Source organism: Argentina silus (assembly GCF_951799395.1).
Source record: "Argentina silus genome assembly, chromosome: 16".
NCBI lineage: Eukaryota > Metazoa > Chordata > Actinopteri > Argentiniformes > Argentinidae > Argentina > Argentina silus.
Genome location: NC_139670.1, coordinates 3,876,142 through 3,897,783, shown reverse-complemented (window position 1 = coordinate 3,897,783; position 21,642 = coordinate 3,876,142). Strand labels below are relative to the sequence as shown.

The following is a 21,642-nucleotide window of genomic DNA, read 5'->3' as shown; positions in this document are numbered from 1 at the left end:
TGAGACTTTGAGATCTATTTTAGAGAGTGTGTGTGGGGTGGGGGGGGGGGGGGGTTCACGCTTTTCTAATGAAACTTGCCTTATTTTGATAAAAAGATAATAAGACTTTATATTTTTACTGTACATGAACTGATGACCAAATGATGAAGCAGAACCAATCAAATGTTTGGATGTGAAAGGTCCAAGGCCCATTGGCCTCTCCAGGGTAGGGCGAATCCTCTTGTTTCTCCAGTGAGAAGAAGAACATCATGCTCGGTTGAGGCACAGCCTGAATGCATTTTTCCATCCACAAAATTGTCACCCGACCTCGCCACCACCAGCATGGTTTACCAAAGCGAAAGGCCACAAAGCTACTTCATTGCCCATGTGTTATTTTCTGATGTGAGTGAGGAAAATACAAAGTTCTCTGAAAAAGCACCATGTGCGCATGAGAACAAAGCGTCATTCCAGATTACGTTTGGTATGAGTGGGTGAGTGGTACATTCACTCAGAATTGCAGTTAGGGCTGTTACCACCACGGGATTCTGTGATCCTTAGTAGTACATCATTAATGTACTTTACTGTACGTATCTGCATGGTCAGCATTTTGTACAAAGGAAGACAAGATTTTAACAGTTTGTGTTGTTATGACCCAACCTCTAATAGAACTGCCATCTCCTATACTAAAATCAATCATTCGCCTCTGATTTCTTGGTAAAGGCTGAAGTGTTTACATTTGTACCCCAGGAAAGAGATGTGTTATAGATGGAGCCTATTGGGATATGTATGTATTTGGTTTTTTTTACTACGATTTCTTTCAGCTCAGCCATGCTGTCATTGACTGAAATCACAAAACTGATGTGCCATGGTGATGTTATACGATGTCTCTGTCTGTTGATACATTCCATACCTTTGTCAAAGTTTAGTTTTTGATACTGCAGTTACATAATGCTTTTGTATTTAATTATGATCTTCTGCATAAACTGTCTTGAGTGTTGAGGAGACTTAAATGAAATCTAATCAGTTTATTTATCTAATCAAGTATTCTCCTAATGGATGTCCCTTAACTGAAGACACCTTGATGTAAAGTGTTTTAGAGTAACTCAGGAAATGCACAATTTCAGCACAATGTGAGTTCCTCTGTTCTGTGGCCAGAATGCTAAAACAGAGATTTTCTACAAGGCAGCCTTACAGAATACAGCGGGGACACCTGCCTGGATCTGTTACCTGTACTGTAATGTTTTAGTCTGATTGTACCACTGCTCCTTGTAGCATCTGCCATTGTATAACTTAATAAAGTGATGTCACTATTGAGAGCTTGTGGAATGTCTCATGTCTTGCACTTTCGTCTGTAAATATTCTGTTCTCTGTCAAAACAAGTCTAGTACATACATTGAATGTGTCTACTAACACATGACTTGTGTCCATAAACATCCTATAAACTACTCAATATGAAAATCTTTTAATAGGCCTGCAACGGGTCTTCACCAGACATCTCACCTCCCTGCCCCCAAAATCATTCCCAGAGGCTTTCAGACCCCTAATTAACATTTTGGAGGGGGTTGGGGGTAGGCCGACTACACAGGTAACTGCCGTTAGGATCGAGACATCCGTCGGAGTAGCCTTTTATAATCTACTGGATTTTAGCTGTCTGTCGTTATTCAGTTGTTTCCATCCAGAAACGTCAAGCAAGGTATGATATAGAGATTATAGTTTGAAAAACGGCAATTGTAATGGAGGACGACAACAACATTCTGCTGCATGAACGGGTGCATGAACTTGACCTCGTGTACGTTTTTTGAGAGGGAGACGATGCTTATATTTATTTTCATTGTAACCCTTTCACTTTGACATACGGTAATAGTGGATAACGTGGTTCCATTTGTGCAAAATGGATGTTAGAAAAATAGGCAGGTAGATGTTTCCTATGTACGCAATATGTTGACCTTCATGGTCACTGGGGTTACACACCGTTGGTGGGCTACATTCGTAACCTGGATTGTATTTAACTTCTAGGAGCGTACAACTGTGCCTACTTGCGAATTATTGTAATATTCCCATATTTGTAGCCCAAATGTGGCAAGTTTGTCAACTCTTTTGCCAGGCTTGACAGACATTTATGGACGGGGTAGGTTCTTAGGCCAATTGTAATTGTAGGCCTGTCATCTTCCGAGTGAAGTTCAATAGCTGACAGCCATGGTAAAAGGCATTATTTTCGACATGGTTTTCACGAGCCTTGATATTCCTTTTTTGCAATGTCTATCACAGTTGATATATCTATCACCGCTGTACGTCTGATTCGGGGGAGGCTGTAATTTGGAACGGAATGAGGAAGCAAAGTGCAAGTCGAAGTATTTGCAATGCAGTCTGTCTGTTACAACAGACAGACAGGACCTCATGTTTGGTGAAGTTATGTTTACAGCCGAAAACGACCCGTGATTGCCATCTGGCGACCAGGTTTGGTAATGTCGATAGGACCCACTACCAAATGTAAGTGCGCATGGGTTGAAAGTTCCATTATTGAACTACAGCCCTTCTAGGTGACATTTGACCATGTTAGATATTGTCAACAATGTTTGACACGGCGTATTATGTTTGTATCCTCGTGATGCTTTACATGTATTCCAGTGCTTAAGTAAATCCGAGAGTTCAATATCTTTGAATTACCGATTTATTTTAAACCCGGAAATGAATAGCACTCAATTTCCCGTCATACCCTCATGCGAAATTTGTTTTGATATTTATTGTAACATGTTGTAAATAATAACATTCCTTCACTCTCGTAATTTGGTGAAAGAATGATTTAGACCGGACACAATGAAACTCCGGCGCGACACTGTATCACCGTAACCGAGAATAGTATCTCTGGGAATGGCTTGTGCTGAACTTCTCTGTAGAAGTTAGTACACTCTGGTTTCTCTTCAGATCGCATAAATCTTTCGCCTTTTACTAAAGATTTCCGTGGAGAGGAACATTATGAGTATCAACTAATTTTTTGATGCCCTGCCTTACGGCGGGGCTTCCTTTACTTGTGAAAAATAAGAACGCCATTTTGTGTCTCCCATTATGTATATTGTCGGAGTTGTCTATGCATTGCTTTCAGCTACGCTGCGGTGAGGCCCGGGCGCCCTCGAGCCCTCGCTCTGCCGGTGGTTTCTTTTTCACCCCAGGTGGTTTTCAAACCAGGAAATGACTAGCACTCAATTTCCCGTCATACCCCGCGCGAAATAATGTACTTTTTGTTGTTGTTGCGTTTTGTACATTTTATACGTTCTCCACCCCCCTTGGATTCGGGAAGGCATGGTATAGCTTAGCCGTTCTCACAACTCCATTTGTATGATCAATTTGCTCTGTTGTTGTAAGTCCAACAAATGTGTGAAAGACTAGGTCCACTGCAAGTGCGGCATGACACTATCACCGTAACCGAGAATAGTATCTCTGGGAACGGCTTGCGCTGATCTTCTCTGTAGAAGTTAGTACACTCTGGTTTCTCTTCAAATCGTATAAATCTTTCGCCTTTTACTAAAGATTTCCGTGGAGAGGAACATTATGAGTATCAACTAATTTTTAGCTTGCCCTGCCTTACGGCGGGGCTTCCTTTACTTGTGAAAAATAGGTGTGTGTCCTACACTTTGAATTTCTTGGATGGAAGTGTGATCCCAACACATTTCTACATTATCACTGGCTATTCATTGTTATGACAGGTAATTTGATATTCCTCTCAATAAAGGTGCTGTTCTAGCAACAATCCAGTAGATGTCTTACCAGAATGGTTACGCTGTGGCCCTTTCTCAATTATAAGGAACTCAATTGCTCTCGTCCTCTCCCAGTCTTCCAATCGCTTCCTATTCAAAACCCATTGGATGAGAAGACCTAAGTTCATCCCCTTACATATCCCCCCGCCAATGCTTTTTGAGAAATGAACGAGTGAAGGGCGGGAGGAATAGAAATACAGTCCAACCTGCAGACCCTGTAAGTAACCGTAACCTGGAATAGTATCTCTGGGAACGGCTTGCGCTGATCTTCTCTGTAGAAGTTAGTACACTCTGGTTTCTCTTCAAATCGTATAAATCTTTCGCCTTTTACTAAAGATTTCCGTGGAGAGGAACATTATGAGTATCAACTAATTTTTTGATGCCCTGCCTTACGGCGGGGCTTCCTTTACTTGTGAAAAATCAGTATTTGTCCTACACTTTAAGCATCATGTAGACTAATGTAAATTTCTTGGATAAGGGTATGAACCCTAACACATTTCTACAATGTCAGTGTTATTTATTGTTACAAAAGGTCATTTGATATTCTTCTCGATAAAGGTAAAAAATCCAGCAAGATGTCTTACCAGAATGGTTACGCTGTGGCCCTTTCTCAATTATAAGGAACTCAATTGCTCTCGTCCTCTCCCAGTCTTCCAATCGCTTCCTATTCAAAACCCATTGGATGAGAAGACCTAAGTTCATCCCCTTACATATCCTCCAATGCTTTTTGAGAAATGAACGAATGAAGGGCGGGGAGGAATAGAAATACAGTCCAACCTGCAGACCCTGTAAGTAACCGTAACCTGTAATAGTATCTCTGGGAACGGCTTGTGCTGATCTTCTCTGTAGAAGTCAGTACACTCTGGTTTCTCTTCAGATCGTATAAATCTTTCGCCTTTTACTAAAGATTTCCGTGGAGAGGAACATTATGAGTATCAACTAATTTTTAGCTGCCCTGCCTTACGGCGGGGCTTCCTTTACTTGTGAAAAATAAGTGTGTGTCCTACACTTTGAATTTCTTGGATGGAAGTGTGATCCCAACACATTTCGACATTATCACTGGCTATTCATTGTTACGACAGGTAATTTGATATTCCTCTCAATAAAGGTGCTGTTCTAGCAACAATCCAGGAGATGTCTTACCAGAATGGTTACGCTGTGGCCCTTTCTCAATTATAAATAACTCAATTGCTCTCGTCCTCTCCCAGTCTTCCAATCGTTTCCTATTCAAAACCCATTGGATGAGAAGACCTAAGTTCATCCCCTTACATATCCTCCAATACTTTTTGAGAAGTGAACGAGTGAAGGACGGGAGGAATAGAAATACAGTCCAACCTGCAGACCCTGTAAGTAACCGTAACCTGGAATAGTATCTCTGGGAACGGCTTGTGCTGATCTTCTCTGTAGAAGTCAGTACACTCTGGTTTCTCTTCAAATCGTATAAATCTTTCGCCTTTTACTAAAGATTTCCGTGGAGAGGAACATTATGAGTATCAACTAATTTTTTGATGCCCTGCCTTACGGCGGGGCTTCCTTTACTTGTGAAAAATAAGTGATTGTTCTACACTTTAAGCATCATGTAGACTAATGTACATTTCTTGGATAAGGGTATGAACCCTACCACATTTCTACAATATCAGTGTTATTTATTGTTACAAGAGGTCGGTTGATATTCTTCTCAATAAAGATGCTGTTCCAGCAACAATCCAGGAGATGTCTTACCAGAATGGTTACGCTGTGGCCCTTTCTCAATTATAAGGAACTCAATTGCGCTCGTCCTCTCCCAGTCTTCCAATCGCTTCCTATTCAAAACCCATTGGATGAAAAGACCTAAGTTCATCCCCTTACATATCCCCCCGCCAATGCTTTTTGAGAAATGAACGAGTGAAGGGCGGGAGGAATAGAAATACAGTCCAACCTGCAGACCCTGTAAGTAACCGTAACCTGGAATAGTATCTCTGGGAACGGCTTGTGCCGATCTTCTCTGTAGAAGTCAGTACACTCTGGTTTCTCTTCAAATCGTATAAATCTTTCGCCTTTTACTAAAGATTTCCGTGGAGAGGAACATTATGAGTATCAACTAATTTTTTGATGCCCTGCCTTACGGCGGGGCTTCCTTTACTTGTGAAAAATAAGTGATTGTTCTACACTTTAAGCATCATGTAGACTAATGTACATTTCTTGGATAAGGGTATGAACCCTACCACATTTCTACAATATCAGTGTTATTTATTGTTACAAGAGGTCGGTTGATATTCTTCTCAATAAAGATGCTGTTCCAGCAACAATCCAGGAGATGTCTTACCAGAATGGTTACGCTGTGGCCCTTTCTCAATTATAAGGAACTCAATTGCGCTCGTCCTCTCCCAGTCTTCCAATCGCTTCCTATTCAAAACCCATTGGATGAAAAGACCTAAGTTCATCCCCTTACATATCCCCCCGCCAATGCTTTTTGAGAAATGAACGAGTGAAGGACGGGAGGAATAGAAATACAGTCCAACCTGCAGACCCTGTAAGTAACCGTAACCTGGAATAGTATCTCTGGGAACGGCTTGTGCTGATCTTCTCTGTAGAAGTCAGTACACTCTGGTTTCTCTTCAAATCGTATAAATCTTTCGCCTTTTACTAAAGATTTCCGTGGAGAGGAACATTATGAGTATCAACTAATTTTTTGATGCCCTGCCTTACGGCGGGGCTTCCTTTACTTGTGAAAAATAAGTGATTGTTCTACACTTTAAGCATCATGTAGACTAATGTACATTTCTTGGATAAGGGTATGAACCCTACCACATTTCTACAATATCAGTGTTATTTATTGTTACAAGAGGTCGGTTGATATTCTTCTCAATAAAGATGCTGTTCCAGCAACAATCCAGGAGATGTCTTACCAGAATGGTTACGCTGTGGCCCTTTCTCAATTATAAGGAACTCAATTGCGCTCGTCCTCTCCCAGTCTTCCAATCGCTTCCTATTCAAAACCCATTGGATGAAAAGACCTAAGTTCATCCCCTTACATATCCCCCCGCCAATGCTTTTTGAGAAATGAACGAGTGAAGGGCGGGAGGAATAGAAATACAGTCCAACCTGCAGACCCTGTAAGTAACCGTAACCTGGAATAGTATCTCTGGGAACGGCTTGTGCCGATCTTCTCTGTAGAAGTCAGTACACTCTGGTTTCTCTTCAAATCGTATAAATCTTTCGCCTTTTACTAAAGATTTCCGTGGAGAGGAACATTATGAGTATCAACTAATTTTTTGATGCCCTGCTTTACGGCGGGGCTTCCTTTACTTGTGAAAAATAACGATTACGTCTAGTCCTAAAGCGTTTTACATGCCCATGTTGTATAAACCCTGGATAAGAGAGTGACCCCACGCAATTTGTACTTTATCATCCTTTATACAACTACATTGGGTTGCTCAGTTTGCTCGCCTTCGCCTCGTGGCTACGACCAAGTCACAGCCATGATAAAAATGTCATAGCACATGGCCTCACATATTGCTTAATTCTTCTCAATAACGGTGCTGTTCTAGCAACAATCCAGCAGATGGCGTCTGTATTACTAAATGGTTACTCTGGGGCCCTTTCTCAATTGTAAGTAGGCCTAACTGAATTCCTCGCGTCTCTACGCCGCCTTCCACTGGCTTCCTCTCCCAAACCCATTGGATGAGAACCTTTTGAGAAGGACGCGGGTGGAGGGCCGTCCAGCCTCTACACACTGAAAGGGCGCCGCTACCGTTACCGTGAATAGTATCTCTGGGAACGGCTTGCGCTGATCTTCTCTGTAGAAGTCAGTACACTCTGGTTTCTCTTCAAATCGTATAAATCTTTCGCCTTTTACTAAAGATTTCCGTGGAGAGGAACATTATGAGTATCAACTAATTTTTTTAATGCCCTGCCTTACGGCGGGGCTTCCTTTACTTGTGAAAAATAATTATTGAGAACAATTGAAATCTAAGCATACAGCAGTATATATAAATAGGAGTTATATAGATGTATTACTATGGATATTTGTGAGATAAGATTACTAATCTTATGATAATAATAATAATAATAATAATAATAATAAGAAGACATATTTCCCATATTTACAATGTCATAACATTGTAATTCAGATTCTGATCAGAATGCATTGGTCATGGAATGTTTTGGTGCCAACATGATGCCCATGAAAATTCTAATCTAAAAAAAAAAAAAAAGCTCTAGGAACTGTGAATGATTAACGCTGCAGACCGTCAATCCTCCACTTTGTCACAACTCTCATCTGGGTTTTTTTCCTGTCCCTCAGTCTCCATTCTCTGAGGGTTGTGCTACACACAGTTGAAGAGGAAATGAGACAGACAGGGCAAGTTGAAACCCGTGTGCTGGTGCATGACACACAGACGCACACAGGAACTCACGTAACACAGACACTCTTGGACAGAAAGGGCACTTCAACGTGGAAGATGAAACAATGGAGGAGAAAGGTTGATTTAGCCATGGGACTTGATACAAATGGAAGATGTCACCTGACAGTGATGCCTGGGAGACCTATTTAACTGACGGGATAACACCAGCTCAACTCTTGGCTGCAGTAAACACCTCCAGGTACTTGTGTCTATTGACAAACCTAAATGTAATTCATTAGTGGTATCAAAGCTATGTATAATGTGTAATGTCAGTGTGTGGTGTAACAATGGGATAACATTGAACCATACTGGTTTTTGATTCACCCCATAGTGGAGTGGAGACAAAATCAGAAAAAAAACTTTACGTTACGCAATGCATCCCATCCACTCTTGTTGAGGGACTCACTGTAGTGTCGGTTTGGAATTCTTAATCTGTAGGTATTTAGTGTACATAGTAAATCCTCCGCAAAGAAGATATTTGAAATCCCCACTTATTAATATGAATAAGTCAGTAATAAGTACTATCTGTAGTACGGAGCACTTTGCAGTAGTAGAGAGTAGAGAGATACCATAGTGAGGTTTACCATGAAAAGGGAATAACTATTTGGACATCATCACTGTGACTTCTAACTGGATTCCCCCACTACAGAAAGGAGCTCTCTCAGTTGTCAATGCTGATTCAGTACTAAAGGTTTGGTGAAAGGGGAACCGAATCCTCCTCTCCAAGGTTACACTTGGGTCTCGGAGGACCTTATATGGAAATCTGAGATTGGAGGAGGACGTGAGGTGTAGTTCACCCGAGGGTGGCGTCGCTACTGAGGGTGGCGTTGTGGCTTCCTGTCTTTTGTGTATATGCCTTGCAGGCCTCTGCACGGTGCTCTGTAAAATTGGGGTTAGGGCCTTTTTTTTCTGTGGCTCTAAACTTGGCACCAGACTTCCTGTGACTACATTATGTTTTCATGCACTGTAGCATTATGGGCCTTTACTGATATGCCTGCCTATTGTTTTAGTTGGCTTTCACTAGAATCACACACCCGCAGCAACCATTCTGGTCATTCTGCATTCTCTCTGATGGTAGTTGATGGTAATCTAAGGCAGAAGTTGATGATGTCCATAGAGGACAAAGATGGAAGTTACTGACAATGAGCACTCTATAATGTTGAGGTTTCAAACTGTCATTCATTGCCTTTGGTTTCCCCATTTTCATGTTTTAACTATCTTAAAATTGAATTAAAAAGTACACAAAAAAGTAACAGTTTGTTCTCAATATGTGTCTTACTGCAAATAAACTGATAAACTCACTAAATATATTCTCTTACTTCCAGCTCCAAGAACCAAGATTACCTCTCTTGAGCCATGACTACGTCACAACCCAGAGGCCTCAGCCTGGCAACTGTTGCAGTGTAACATGGAGCTTGTCCTGGTGGAGTTTGAGTATGAGTACACAGGTAGGAATGGGGCGCTGGTGTCCATCAAGCCCAACGAGAGGTACATCCTCGTGGCCAAGACCAACGACCACTGGTGGCATGTCCGCAAGGACCAGGCCACCAAGCCCTTCTATCTCCCAGCGAAGTATGTTAGGGAGCTGCCTGCAGCCACTCAGGGTCCACTAGACCCCGGACCCAGTAGCCTGATCTCCCCTGAGACACTGACTGATGTGATACATGCTGTGACAACAAGGGGCAGAACATTCAGTCACAGTGACGCCTTGAGAGACACTCACCGAATGTCTACGTTTGGTTACTCAGACAACACCCAGGATATTAAGCCATTTGAGCACACAAAGGCAGTCATTGGACAACAGCAAGCCTCCACCAAGTCTAGGGACATCCCACATCAATGGAAAAGATGTAGTTTAGCTCCTGATTTCTCATTTACCCCAGACCCCCCAGCTGCCGGTGATTCGCAGAAACGTTCTTTAGACCTCCACGTCCCACCCAAGCCCACAAATGGACGTCCCCAGATGCAGTCAGTTAACCCACAACCACTGCTTAGGAATGATCAAGATGAACCACAGAGGCCAGGAGGCCGGTTGGAAAAACGAGGGGATCCTAGTGTGGAATCATACTTATCTGAGGACTTGAATATCTATGAGTCCATATCAGATATACTGAGCTCTGAGTTAACAGGCTTTCCAGTGACGGAATTTTCTGGATCTCTGGCCGCAACTGACACATCAACCGAACGACAGCAGAAACTGGATCAAACTGCTCGTAGTGATACAGCCTCTCCTTCTCCTCAGGTAAAACAATGTCACTGGAGGCATACTCTATTCTCTACTGTACACTCCACTTTATTAGGAACACTATATTAATACTGGGTAGGGCCTCCCTTTATTAGGAACACTATACTAATACTGGGTAGGGCCTCCCTTTATTAGGAACACTATACTAATACTGGGTAGGGCCTCCCTTTATTAGGAACACTATACTAATACTGGGTAGGGCCTCCCTTTATTAGGAACACTATACTAATACTGGGTAGGGCCTCCCTTTATTAGGAACACCATACTAATACTGGGTAGGGCCTCCCTTTATTAGGAACACTATACTAATACTGGGTAGGGCCTCCCTTTATTAGGAACACTATACTAATACTGGGTAGGGCCTCCCTTTATTAGGAACACCATACTAATACTGGGTAGGGCCTCCCTTTATTAGGAACACTATACTAATACTGGGTAAGGCCTCCCTTTATTAGGAACACTATACTAATACTGGGTAAGGCCTCCCTTTATTAGGAACACTATACTAATACTGGGTAGGGCCTCCCTTTATTAGGAACACTATACTAATACTGGGTAGGGCCTCCCTTTATTAGGAACACTATACTAATACTGGGTAAGGCCTCCCTTTGCTCTCAAAACAGCCTCAGTTCTTTGTGGCATTGATTCCACAAGATGTTGGGAACGTTCCTTTGAGATTCTGGTCCATGACGACATGATTGCATCATGCAATTCCTGCAGATTTTTCAGGTGCACTTTCAAGCTGTGAATCTCCCGTTCTACCACATCCCAAAGGTGTTCTATTGGATTCAGATCCGGTGCCTGGGAAGGCCACTGAAGAACACTGAACTCATTGTCATGTTCATGAAACCAGTTTGAGACGACTTTTGCTTTGTGACATGGTGCATTATCATACTGGAGGTAGTCATTAGAAGATGGGTAAATTGTGGCCATGAAGGGATGCACATGTTCAGCAACAATACTCAAATAGGCTGTGGCATTCAAGCGATGATTGATTGGTATTAACGGGCCCAAAGTGTGCCAAGAAAACATTCCCCACACCATTACACCACCCCATGAGAAGGTGTACAGGTGTTCCTAATAAAGTGCTCAGTGAGTGTACATTATCAATTGAGATGTGACCAACAGAAAAATATTTGAGTTCAGTGGGGACAGCAGTACTAATGCATCTGTTGTTGTTATTAGTTTTGGACACAAGGGGGCGCTAAACCACAGCAGAATCTTCATCCACACACACTGGTGAATTATTATGAAGGGAATTCAATCAAACCTTACCCCTTACTGTGCCCCTTACTGCCCTCTAATATTGTGAAGAAATACACAAAGGTTTCAACGTTTTTTTTCATAGTAGATGAAGGAATACAGTTTCGAGCATGCGGTGGGGGTGGAGGGTGGACTACTCGGTTAACTATTTATGTGGTCAAATGAAGTCATATTGTTGTGTGTATTCTAAGAAATGTAGAGTAGAGAATGATTCACAGAGGAACTGTATAAGTCAGAGATAAACACAGAAGAGAACTAGGCGCAGACATCGGTCAATTTTCCCAGAAGGTCATGTGTTCAATAACTGACCCAGGCAGCAAATTAATTATAAACAGTATCATATTCAGGAAAATGTTGCTGGGATTCAAATACATGAATCAAAAGATGCTTTGAGGGAAGCTTGTGATCTGCATTATAGATATTACTAAGGGCTTATCTCTTAATGTTCATCATTTGTTCCTGGCTTACAGAATGCACCAGTGTTTCATTAAAAAGCAGTGCAGTTTAAAATAGGGGTTTATTGGTGTTTTTCCATGTATGGGGATTGAGATAATACAGCCGATTGATTGTAGGTGATTGTACTGTACTAGTCTCCCCTAGGTTATACACAGTCTTTGTTGTCCAATCAACTAATCATTTATAGGGAATTTAATTTACTCTAAGTTTTCTTAATTGCTCAATAACATTTGCATGAAATAATAATACAAGTGCTTGGTCGTGAACTGGATGGATTCCTAGCATGGCATATCAGATATTGGCTGTAGACCGCACTCAATAGTTATCCTCTGTGCCAGCTCATCTACATATGAATATACCCAGTCGTCCTTTTGTGTATGCCAGTCCAATGGGGTCTGGATGAAGGGTGCCCCAATCCAGTGAAGCTTTCCAGCTGACTCAAGTTCTATGCTTATCCGGTCTTTGGGAGCTAACCGCTTTGGGTGTGTATGGACAGATATTTTATATAGCTTTAAAGAGGCTTTGGTGTGGATATTAATTGAGGAAATGTGATTGACGTATTTTCAAATGTCTTTGGGGTTAACCGTTTGTCGGCCGAGCTTCTTTTACCGCAAACTATACAACTTTTGTGGGGGAAGGTAGTTAGGAAGACTAGTTGAGTTGTTGGAGCAACATAACAGTTTAGGCAATGAACAGGTTATAGTTTGGCTGCTCCGAAAAGTACAGCCAGAGAGGAAGGAGTTAATCCGAAAGTTCCCGACCACTCCCAAACGGCTGGCTCCAGCTGCTACCTGGTCGCCCGAGCACCGATCACGTTAACACACATTATGCCACCGTAGCACAGACTACTGTTAAAAAAGAAGACGATGAATACATGAAATTAAGATTGTGTTGGCATTACAGCTTTCGACAAGTTTAGTTCGGAGAAACCTGAAAACTTTGAAGTGTTTACAGCGGAGGTATCGTTCACCTGTTTCAAGGTAAAGTGACGTAGGCAACTACTCTCAGCATTTTATAACAGCGACAGGATTCTGATTTCCTCATCATGTCTTTCGGAGCCATGAATGGGAACATGCGGGTCTGAGACTGACATTTGACATTCGTGCAAAGTTTTATAGTTATACTTATATTTTTGGAAATTAATGCTTAAGTAGTTGTAATGGAAATCTTATTTTGCAAGAGCACATTAAAAACGGATTCACGTTTCCAAAACCTTGATACAATCAGGCAAGATAGGCTATAACATGACATTTAAAAGTCTCTAGATAAAGCAATAATGATTTGGTTTACTTTTATGTTTCTAGCCTACAGTATCCTACCTAAATTACATAAGACAGTCAATTTGTCCTTTGGGGCCAGAATGCTCTCTCATTCCTACAGTGTCACTGGGCTGCAGCTCATGAGGACGTGCCAGGACCCCTCAAGTGGAGCCCTACTTCCCCACAATAGAGGTCCGGTCTCCATGGTGATGTGTGGGGGTTTAACTTAAAACAGGGCCGGGCTGCCAACTGTTTGATGCAGCGTGTGTGTACTGTATGCACAATGTGCACAGTGGCAGCCAAGCTCAAATATAGGACATTCTCTGTGAATGTGTAAGCCTAACAGCTAACTTTGCCCCATTTAAACCTCCTAGGGTGAAACACTGTACATTCATTTGTTTTGACTCATCTAGGGTGGTTGTCTTGGAATTTCTGGATATGTGGCAGTACTGTATGACCCTGTGGGGCCTCAGCTATGCAACTAGTGAGGGTTGTTCTATCCTTATTGCTATGGGAATCCACTGTTAATCATGTTGATTATGGGATGTTAGTGGCAGCCATAAGCACATTTGGTACAAATTCCTCTCAGGGCTATCGTTATTGCATGCTTTTCCCCAAAGACCCAAGCATATGGACTGTTGGATCATCCTGTTTTATGGTTTAATATGCGTTTATAGTGTTTATAAGGATTATTCGATTTTTTTGTAGGATTTTAAAACGAGAGGTTTTAAAGTAACAGACTGTACTAACAGTAACACGTAGGTATGTGGGTATGCTGTGTCTAGAGCCATAATGATGTGCCATGTGTTACAGATTCCAGAAATAAGCGGCATTTTTTTGTGCAGCTGGATATCAGTTCTGTACAACTCGTCAACAGGAGTGATGGCAAGGAATGTTGGTGTGTGGTCCTCTGTGGCTCAGTCGGTAGAGCGTGGCGCTGACAACGCTTAGGTTGTGGGTTTGATTCCCACTGGGACCATATATACTGAGATGTAGGCACGCAATGCAAGTCTCTTTGGATAAAAGCGTCAGCTAAATGGCATATACAGAAGTGCATCTCTTTCCATTCTGTGTAATCATTGTCTTACATTATCTCTGTTGTTTGGGTTAGAGCAAGAACAAAGTTATTTACAGAGATGTCTCCTGTCTGTCTGACACGTCATTGTCATGTGTTGAGCTAAGGGAATGTTTGTACAGCAACAGAATGTATGTTGATGTCACTTTCCAGTGACCTTTACTGTACAACAGCAGTATGGGTATTGCAAAACAAAGAGTACATTTGAACTGCTCTTTATCTGTCTTTAATGGAAAACCTCCTTTCAAGTTTATGTTGGATATTGAGCATAAGGCCCCTTTCTTCATCTTATGTACAGATAAACATTTCAATAGGTCAATGTCCCATAGAGACTTTTGAGAGAAAAAGTGTGTGAGTGTGTGTGTGTGTGTGTGTGTGAGAGAGAGAGAGAGAGAGAGAGAGAGAGAAAGAAAGAGACACACACGCACACACACACACACACACACATGCACACACACACTCATACACATACTGTACACACTGGGAACACAAACAACCTCCGAACAGAACCTACAGCTCCAGCTGCTCTATGGAATGAAATGCCAGGAAACTGCTCTGACAGGTAGTGTGACTGTGAGACAGAGTGGAAGCACACAGGACCGCTCTGTTTTGTTCCTGCTCTGACAGAACACAACACAGGCGCCCAGGGAACGGACAGGATAGGTGAGCCGATTTGTCAATTGTCTGATTGTTCCCGTCAGCGGCTTGGTGAGAGCTCCTCAGCTTCAGCAGCTGTTGGTCTCTCTCTCTTTGATAGCCATAGCGTGCTGCGAAGGGATAATTTCTCATATAGTTTGGATTTAGCTCTGATAATGAGTGGTTAGTCTTGGTGTCGTGTACCACAGTGTCAACCCAACCACAGTCAGCTATGTGTGGTGAGCATCGTGTGGTCTATGATCTAAAAATGCTGAGTTTGAGTTTTAACTCAAAGCAGTCAAGCTAAGGCTATAGTTAACCCACTCTTATTGCCTCTTATGCCACCCATTTCAAGTGTCGGGTGATTGGTCAAATATAAGTTATGCTTTTACAACTTGGTCACACTTTATATCAAGTTGCCCCTATACCTGTGTAGTAACTCTGTAATTACTCTATAACAACTACATTTTCATATTCTGATAAATATTACATTTGTTATTACATAGTAATAGAGTTGGGCGGTTTGTGTTTCTACACAAGTGGAGTAATAAATAGCTAGCAGTGCTCTAAAACTGGATCATGTACGTGTCCCATGTTCATGGTCTGAGTGGAAACTTGGATTTGGTGATGTATTGTTCCGCTTGACAGACACCACTTTAGTGGGAAGTGGGCAGTGAGCATTTTTGTCTGTACTTGTTCTGTGAACTGTCTCCTCTAGGGGGTCCCATTGACTGTCTTCAAGCACCAATGAGAACACCGTGCTCCATGTCTGAGATGTATGTTCTCACTTCAACCTTTGAGTAATAGTTAGTCACGAATGCTTTTGGCTCTAGATGTTCAAGTACATTCTCACAGATTTCTGTAATGATAGAGAACAGAGTAATTGCTGGGGACTTGCCTGTCGAGACCTTGTGAGACCAGCGTACCACAGCTATTAACTATGACATTTCACAAAATTGCCATTATTTACCATTCTTGGGCAGCAGCCTTTTTCCGACACCAAAGTCACTTTCAATATTGGACAATTATCTACAGATATTTCAGGAGCGTTTTTTTCAGAGCTGACCCTGATCTCGCATCTCTTATTTCCTCCTCCATATAGAAAGCACATGGAGAGAGAGATATCATCTGTTGATGATATCAGATCAGGGTTTTCACCGCCATGGTTTACAAGGAAGTGTCAGAGTATTAGGCCTAGAGTGAGCAGATAGGGGAGAGATAAGGGCTTATGTGTATCTAGAATGTAGAATTCCAAACACGGCATTCTCAGGGGTAATCCAGGATTCTGGGCCATGAGGGAGAGTGATGTAACAAAGGGGTGGAGTCACAAACATTCAATAGCTCAACTGTGTGTTTTGTGGCGTGATTTGGGCCCTAATTTGCTCCCCCATTGTTTGATTGGATGATTGCTAATGTGGTTAAGTAATCAAGCAGATTGCTGTTCCATGCATTGCTCAAGGCGACGAGAGTTCTCTTTTCTACCCTTAAGGGTAGGTGGCTATGCAAAAAATGAGGCAATCATCCGAGCTAAAGTTGTTGAACGTCACACTGATGTGTTCGTTCCCTTCATGCTTTCTCTCTGTAGTTCGACATCATTCTGTAGGAAGGGGTGAAAATTGAATAAGGAAATCGTTACGTATCTGAACATACCGTGAACTAAAAGTCAATAGAAGTCAGTATTGTGGTGAGGTGAGGTGTTGGCATCACTAAGGTGTGGCATCTTTTGATGCCTGTTTGTGTGACTGAGCCACAGCCTTCAGTGCTTACATAACAACACCGCAGTGTGAATCGGCCGTTCCTGGGCACATTTGAATAACAAAATACCTTGTGCCCAGGTGGCAAATATAAAGGTGAACATTTTTTGGGATGTTCCAGGAAATGTATTCTAGCTTTGCTTGGCTAGTGTGACTGTGGTTGACACACACCAGCCATGACATGTAAACCGAGCGACAGAAGATTAGATACAAAGATGAGGGATGTAAACAATATTCAAAACGTAACTGACAAGCGCCCACCTCAGCGGCACTTTGTACAGTTGCTGACAAAGGAGATGTGTAGTTTTTTTGGTGAAAGGGGATGTTGTTTTGGGTGATTTGACACTTTCCAGTCTGCTCTGTTGACAGTGTGATCCTGTGTAGAAGGAAACGATGGTTGGGCAACGCTACGGTCCAGTCCTTTCATTGAAGTTTCCTGTTTCAAGCGTTCACAATCTCGGCAGTTAAAACTTCATTCGGCCTTAGATAATCTTGAACAGTGTCCTTTTTACAGCAAGCTTTCCCATTCTAATGCGTTCTGTGAAATGATGCTGTTCCCCTGTCTACGCGCTGGGTTTTGGGTTTTTATTTCTAGTTGTTAGTGTGAAGTTGTTGTCCAAGGGATTTTTAAGACATCAAACTTTTCCCGATTCCAATGGCTTTCATCACGTGTTTTCTAAAGTTATCTTATGTTCGCATTTGGCTGCAAAAGTTTGCCTTAATGCAAAGACCTCCACCTCTACCAAAGCAATGTTCAAACTGAGAGAGAGCCATTGCGTGTGCATGTGGAGCTAGCTAAAGTTTCTTCCTGCTTGGAAAAAAAGATAAATCTGGAGAGTTTTTTTAAGTGTCCTCTTAGTTCTGCCTCAGCTTCCTCGCCAATGAATTGAACTCATACTCCAGTAAAAGGCATGCACTCTTTTAAAGATGTGTTTCCAGGCCGACGTTCCCCTTTTCATCATTGGCAAGACAGGCAGGAAGTAGGGTGAAATGACCTGTCTTCTCTTTCTCTGTTTTTCTCTCTCTCTCTGTATTCCCTACCCCCCCCCCCTCTCTCTCTCTCACTCCATCTGAGCTGCTCTCCTGATCTCTCTCCCCATCCTTCTCTCTTTCTCTCTCTCTCTCTCCCTCTCTCCCTCTCGCTCTGTCTGAGCTTCTCTCCTGATCTCTCTCCTCATTCTCTCTCTCTCTCGCTCTGTCTGAGCTTCTCTCCTGATCTCTCTCCCCATCCTTCTCTCTTTCTCTCTCTCTCTCTCTCTCTCTCGCCTCTCTCTCTCTCACACACACACACACAGTCACACATACACACACCCCTTCCCCCCCCTCTCCCCCCCCCCCTCCCCCTGTCACATTGAAACAGAGTAGGCAGTTCTCCTTTCTGAGTGTCTATAACTGTCATTGGTCACCGGAGGTAGCAGACACAGCTGTGGTGAGAGGATGTGTAAGGGAGGGGTGTGTTCACGTGGGTTAGACTGACTCTACCCGCCTCATCCACACTGGAGCTGTTGAGTAGATTAGCTAGCTGTTCTCAGGTCAGTTCAGCGGTTCGGTGCAGTCATTGGGAAGTGTAGCTGCGGTTGTTCTCTGATAAGCAGTATGGCTCTTACTTATAGCTGGCGAGCTAAGCTAAGCTAGCCCTGCTGTATGGGTCTTCTCATTGGAATTGGATAGTCCTAAACATGGTGGATGTCTACGGCAAGGCCCAGCTTGGGTACCGGGCCAGGAGAGCCATGTCTCTGTCAATGGCGTCCGAGGTAGGTCCAGGTCTTTCTCTCTCTCTCTCTCTCTCTCCAACTTCTGTTTCATCGATACCGTCTCTGTGAAACTGTGCACTGGGCTTGGTCTGGTGGAGCTCGGGCTAATGCGGTTAACTGTAGCCTATAGACCCTGTATACAGTTCTACACTGTCCTGACATAGTAGGCTACTGTCTTGCATAATGATCTTAAGCTTATCTTATCTTATCTTATCTCAACAGAGTGTGTTTGGTGGGATTGAGTGCACAATGAGGGAAGGCATTATGTCTGCCTTGTTATGGTCGTCACCCTGCTGTTTCCTGCTTGGTCTCACCCCAGTGCGGATGTCAACGCAGCTCACTTCGCTTTCCTGTGTCGCAGAATGCATGAGCACAGTGACGCCGCTGTTAACCGCGGTTCAGTTGAGCGTGTGGCTTGTGGACGTGTTAAACCCGTGTTAAACGGTTCGAAGGTTAGGTTGGGCAGTGAGTGTTTTGACCCCGGCTGTGCCGTTGAATTGAACACTCACATCTGCCCCGAGAAAGTCATAGTTTCTCTCACCCACGGTTATAATGGGTTGGTGTGTATTTATAGTGCTGGGTGTTCCCTGTGGTGTGTCTTTCCAGCTGGGCAGGCGGCGGAGGCATCCCGGCAGAACCAACACACAGATCAATGATGCAACACTCTCATTTCCTCTCCCTCCATAGTCATGTCTGGTCTGTCCTCACAGTTGGGTTATTTTCGGGGTCAATTGTCTGATCATGTGTATTGACTTTTGTGTGGTGATGATGGGATCAATAAGTAAGCTAGCAGTGGGCTGATTATCAGTAATGACCGACCAAATGGGTGTAAATGGGTCACTGTGTCCATATCTGATCACCACAATGAATAGAATCATTTATAATCAGAGGAAATACTCAATTATGCAGTACCTTCTACTATCCATATGTGGCCTATCAACACAGAGCACACACAATATATTGAGGTCCTGGTAAATATAGGCTGTGTGTGTGTGTGGGGGTGTGTGCGTGCCTGCATGTGTGTGTGTGTCTGTGTGTGTGTGGACAGAACAGTGGCAGAGTAAAGCAGAGAGAGAGGCAGCAGTATCTTCTCTGTCTCTCTCAGTGCCGGGACGACTATGTACAGGTATGCAGAGTTCTCCAATGGAATTCCTGGGAGTTCCGTCGTCAGGCAGACATTTCTCTCTGGGATGCAGCAGGTGAGGCTTTGGGCCGCTGGGACATTTTGGGAAAGTTGAAAGTTTGGGTCATCTATATTCGCTAGAGGTCATTCCAAGTGTTGCCATTGGCTGCGGCCGCTGTGCCAGATATGCTGGAGTGATGAGTTTGTTTCTCTTATGACGTTTGTTTCTCTCTCTCCCCCGTTCTCATTTAGTCTTTGTTTAACTAAATCAACTTTAAATCAACTCTATTTACATAATGTACATCAATTGGATTTTGTGTCCTGTACAGCGTTAGGATATATTTAGAAACATGTTCTTTCTTTGACATATGTGGGCCTATTGTTTAAATAAACAAAAAAATAACCTATTCTGAAAGTAGTTTATATATAGTGTTTAACTGAACTGTGGTAAACCATGTCATAACTGTGTTATGTGGTATGAAATGTAACCATCTATCTTGACCTATTTGTTTACAAAATAACCAATAACAAATTGGATATCGGTTGCAGGAGAGGATGTCACGTATAACCAGCCCTTTGCCATACTGTATGTACATCAGTACATGGGTGTGAACTACCAGCTAAGCTACTGTGAACTTTGCATAGCCTTGTTAGGCAGTGCAGTGTCAGTGACAGGTCTGTAAATACAACAAAACAAGACTGATGATGGTCGGAGGCTCTGGGCTCTGGTCTGGTCTGTGTTGTTCAGTTTTAGTCTACTTCCTGAGCTCACTGCGCACCGGAAGACAGCTTCTCTCACATTCTTTCGCTCTCTCTCAGGGTGCTATAAGTGAGAGCAACTCATATCTGTCCAGAAATACAACAGCAGCCAGACATACCTTCTGTCTGCTTGGAACCGGCTGTCGGGCTGAAAGAGGAATGTTGACGTTATATTCGCACAAGTTTGACGCGCAGGCCTTTCTGCATGAAACACTGTGACAACAGGGTGTGGTGTACCGTGGGTGTTGTGGAAATCGTGATGAGGTAGTACTGCCTGGCTGAGACGTGTCAAGGCAAGCGTCACCCTCTGGCCTTGAGGATGTCCCCTTGGCCTAATGGTAGATGCTTGGGTTCCTCCAAGTTGGGAGACCGTGTTCAAACCCTCATACTGTCGCTGTCAACCTCCCCAGCTGACCCCTGACCTCTGGCCTCTATGTTTCCTCAGGTTGATAACGAAGGCGCCCAGAACGCTGTGTACGTCAACATAGCCCAGCTCCGCCAGAGCGTCTCCGATTCGTCCCTCTCGGCCTCCCCCCTCAGCCCCCCCCCTCTGTTCCTGGACCTCCTCGAGGGATGGGAGGTGCACACTGACCAGGACAGTGGGCAGGAGTACTACTACCACCCCGCCTCGGGGCAGACCACCTGGGACCCCCCCTTACCCCCCTGTATGGACCCTGCCGACGAGCCTTTGGACGAGCCACCGTGTTCCCCAGCGCCCTCTGAGTCCCCCGCCCTGTCCCCCCGCTACGCCCCCCCGTCGGCCAGTACCACCCCCGCCTCCTCCCCCCCTACATGGACCTGTGACTGGGAGCAGTTGTTGGATGAGACCAGCGGTCGGCCCTATTTCTATAACTCGGTGTCGGGGGAGACGTCTTGGGAGCCTCCGCCGGGGCTGCTGTGCTCCCCCTCCCCCCCGATGATGGAGCCTCAGGGTGGGCATCGGCCTCAGGAGGACAGGCCGGTAAGGCTGGCCGTGGGGCCAGTGCCACTGCTGCTGCTCCACTTAGACACTCCAGCTTTCTATTTTAGCGTCACCCCACGGGAGAGCTGCAAATACAACGCTCCTTATAATGTTCTTTTAATGGATTAAAATCCCCAGCACCTACATAGAAGAGTGATTTCTCATGTCATAAAGTGTCCCTTGAACTTGACATACATACAGGCAATTAAGCCTAGAGTTTGTCCTCATTCAAAACTGT

At 43.6% G+C, this 21,642-nt stretch overlaps 1 protein-coding gene across 1 annotated transcript in view; it reads left to right on the top strand.

Moving 5' to 3' along the window:
- Positions 1-8,079: 8,079 nt before the first annotated feature.
- Positions 8,080-21,642, top strand: part of LOC310817034 (rho GTPase-activating protein 27-like) — a 21,736-nt gene continuing 8,173 nt past the window's right edge. The window contains exons 1-3 of the mRNA XM_083687436.1: positions 8,080-8,318; positions 9,445-10,361; positions 20,889-21,404. Of these exons, the coding sequence (XP_083543562.1) occupies positions 9,528-10,361; positions 20,889-21,404 (1,350 nt within the window). The 5' untranslated portion in view covers positions 8,080-8,318; positions 9,445-9,527. The remainder of the gene's footprint in view (positions 8,319-9,444; positions 10,362-20,888; positions 21,405-21,642) is intronic.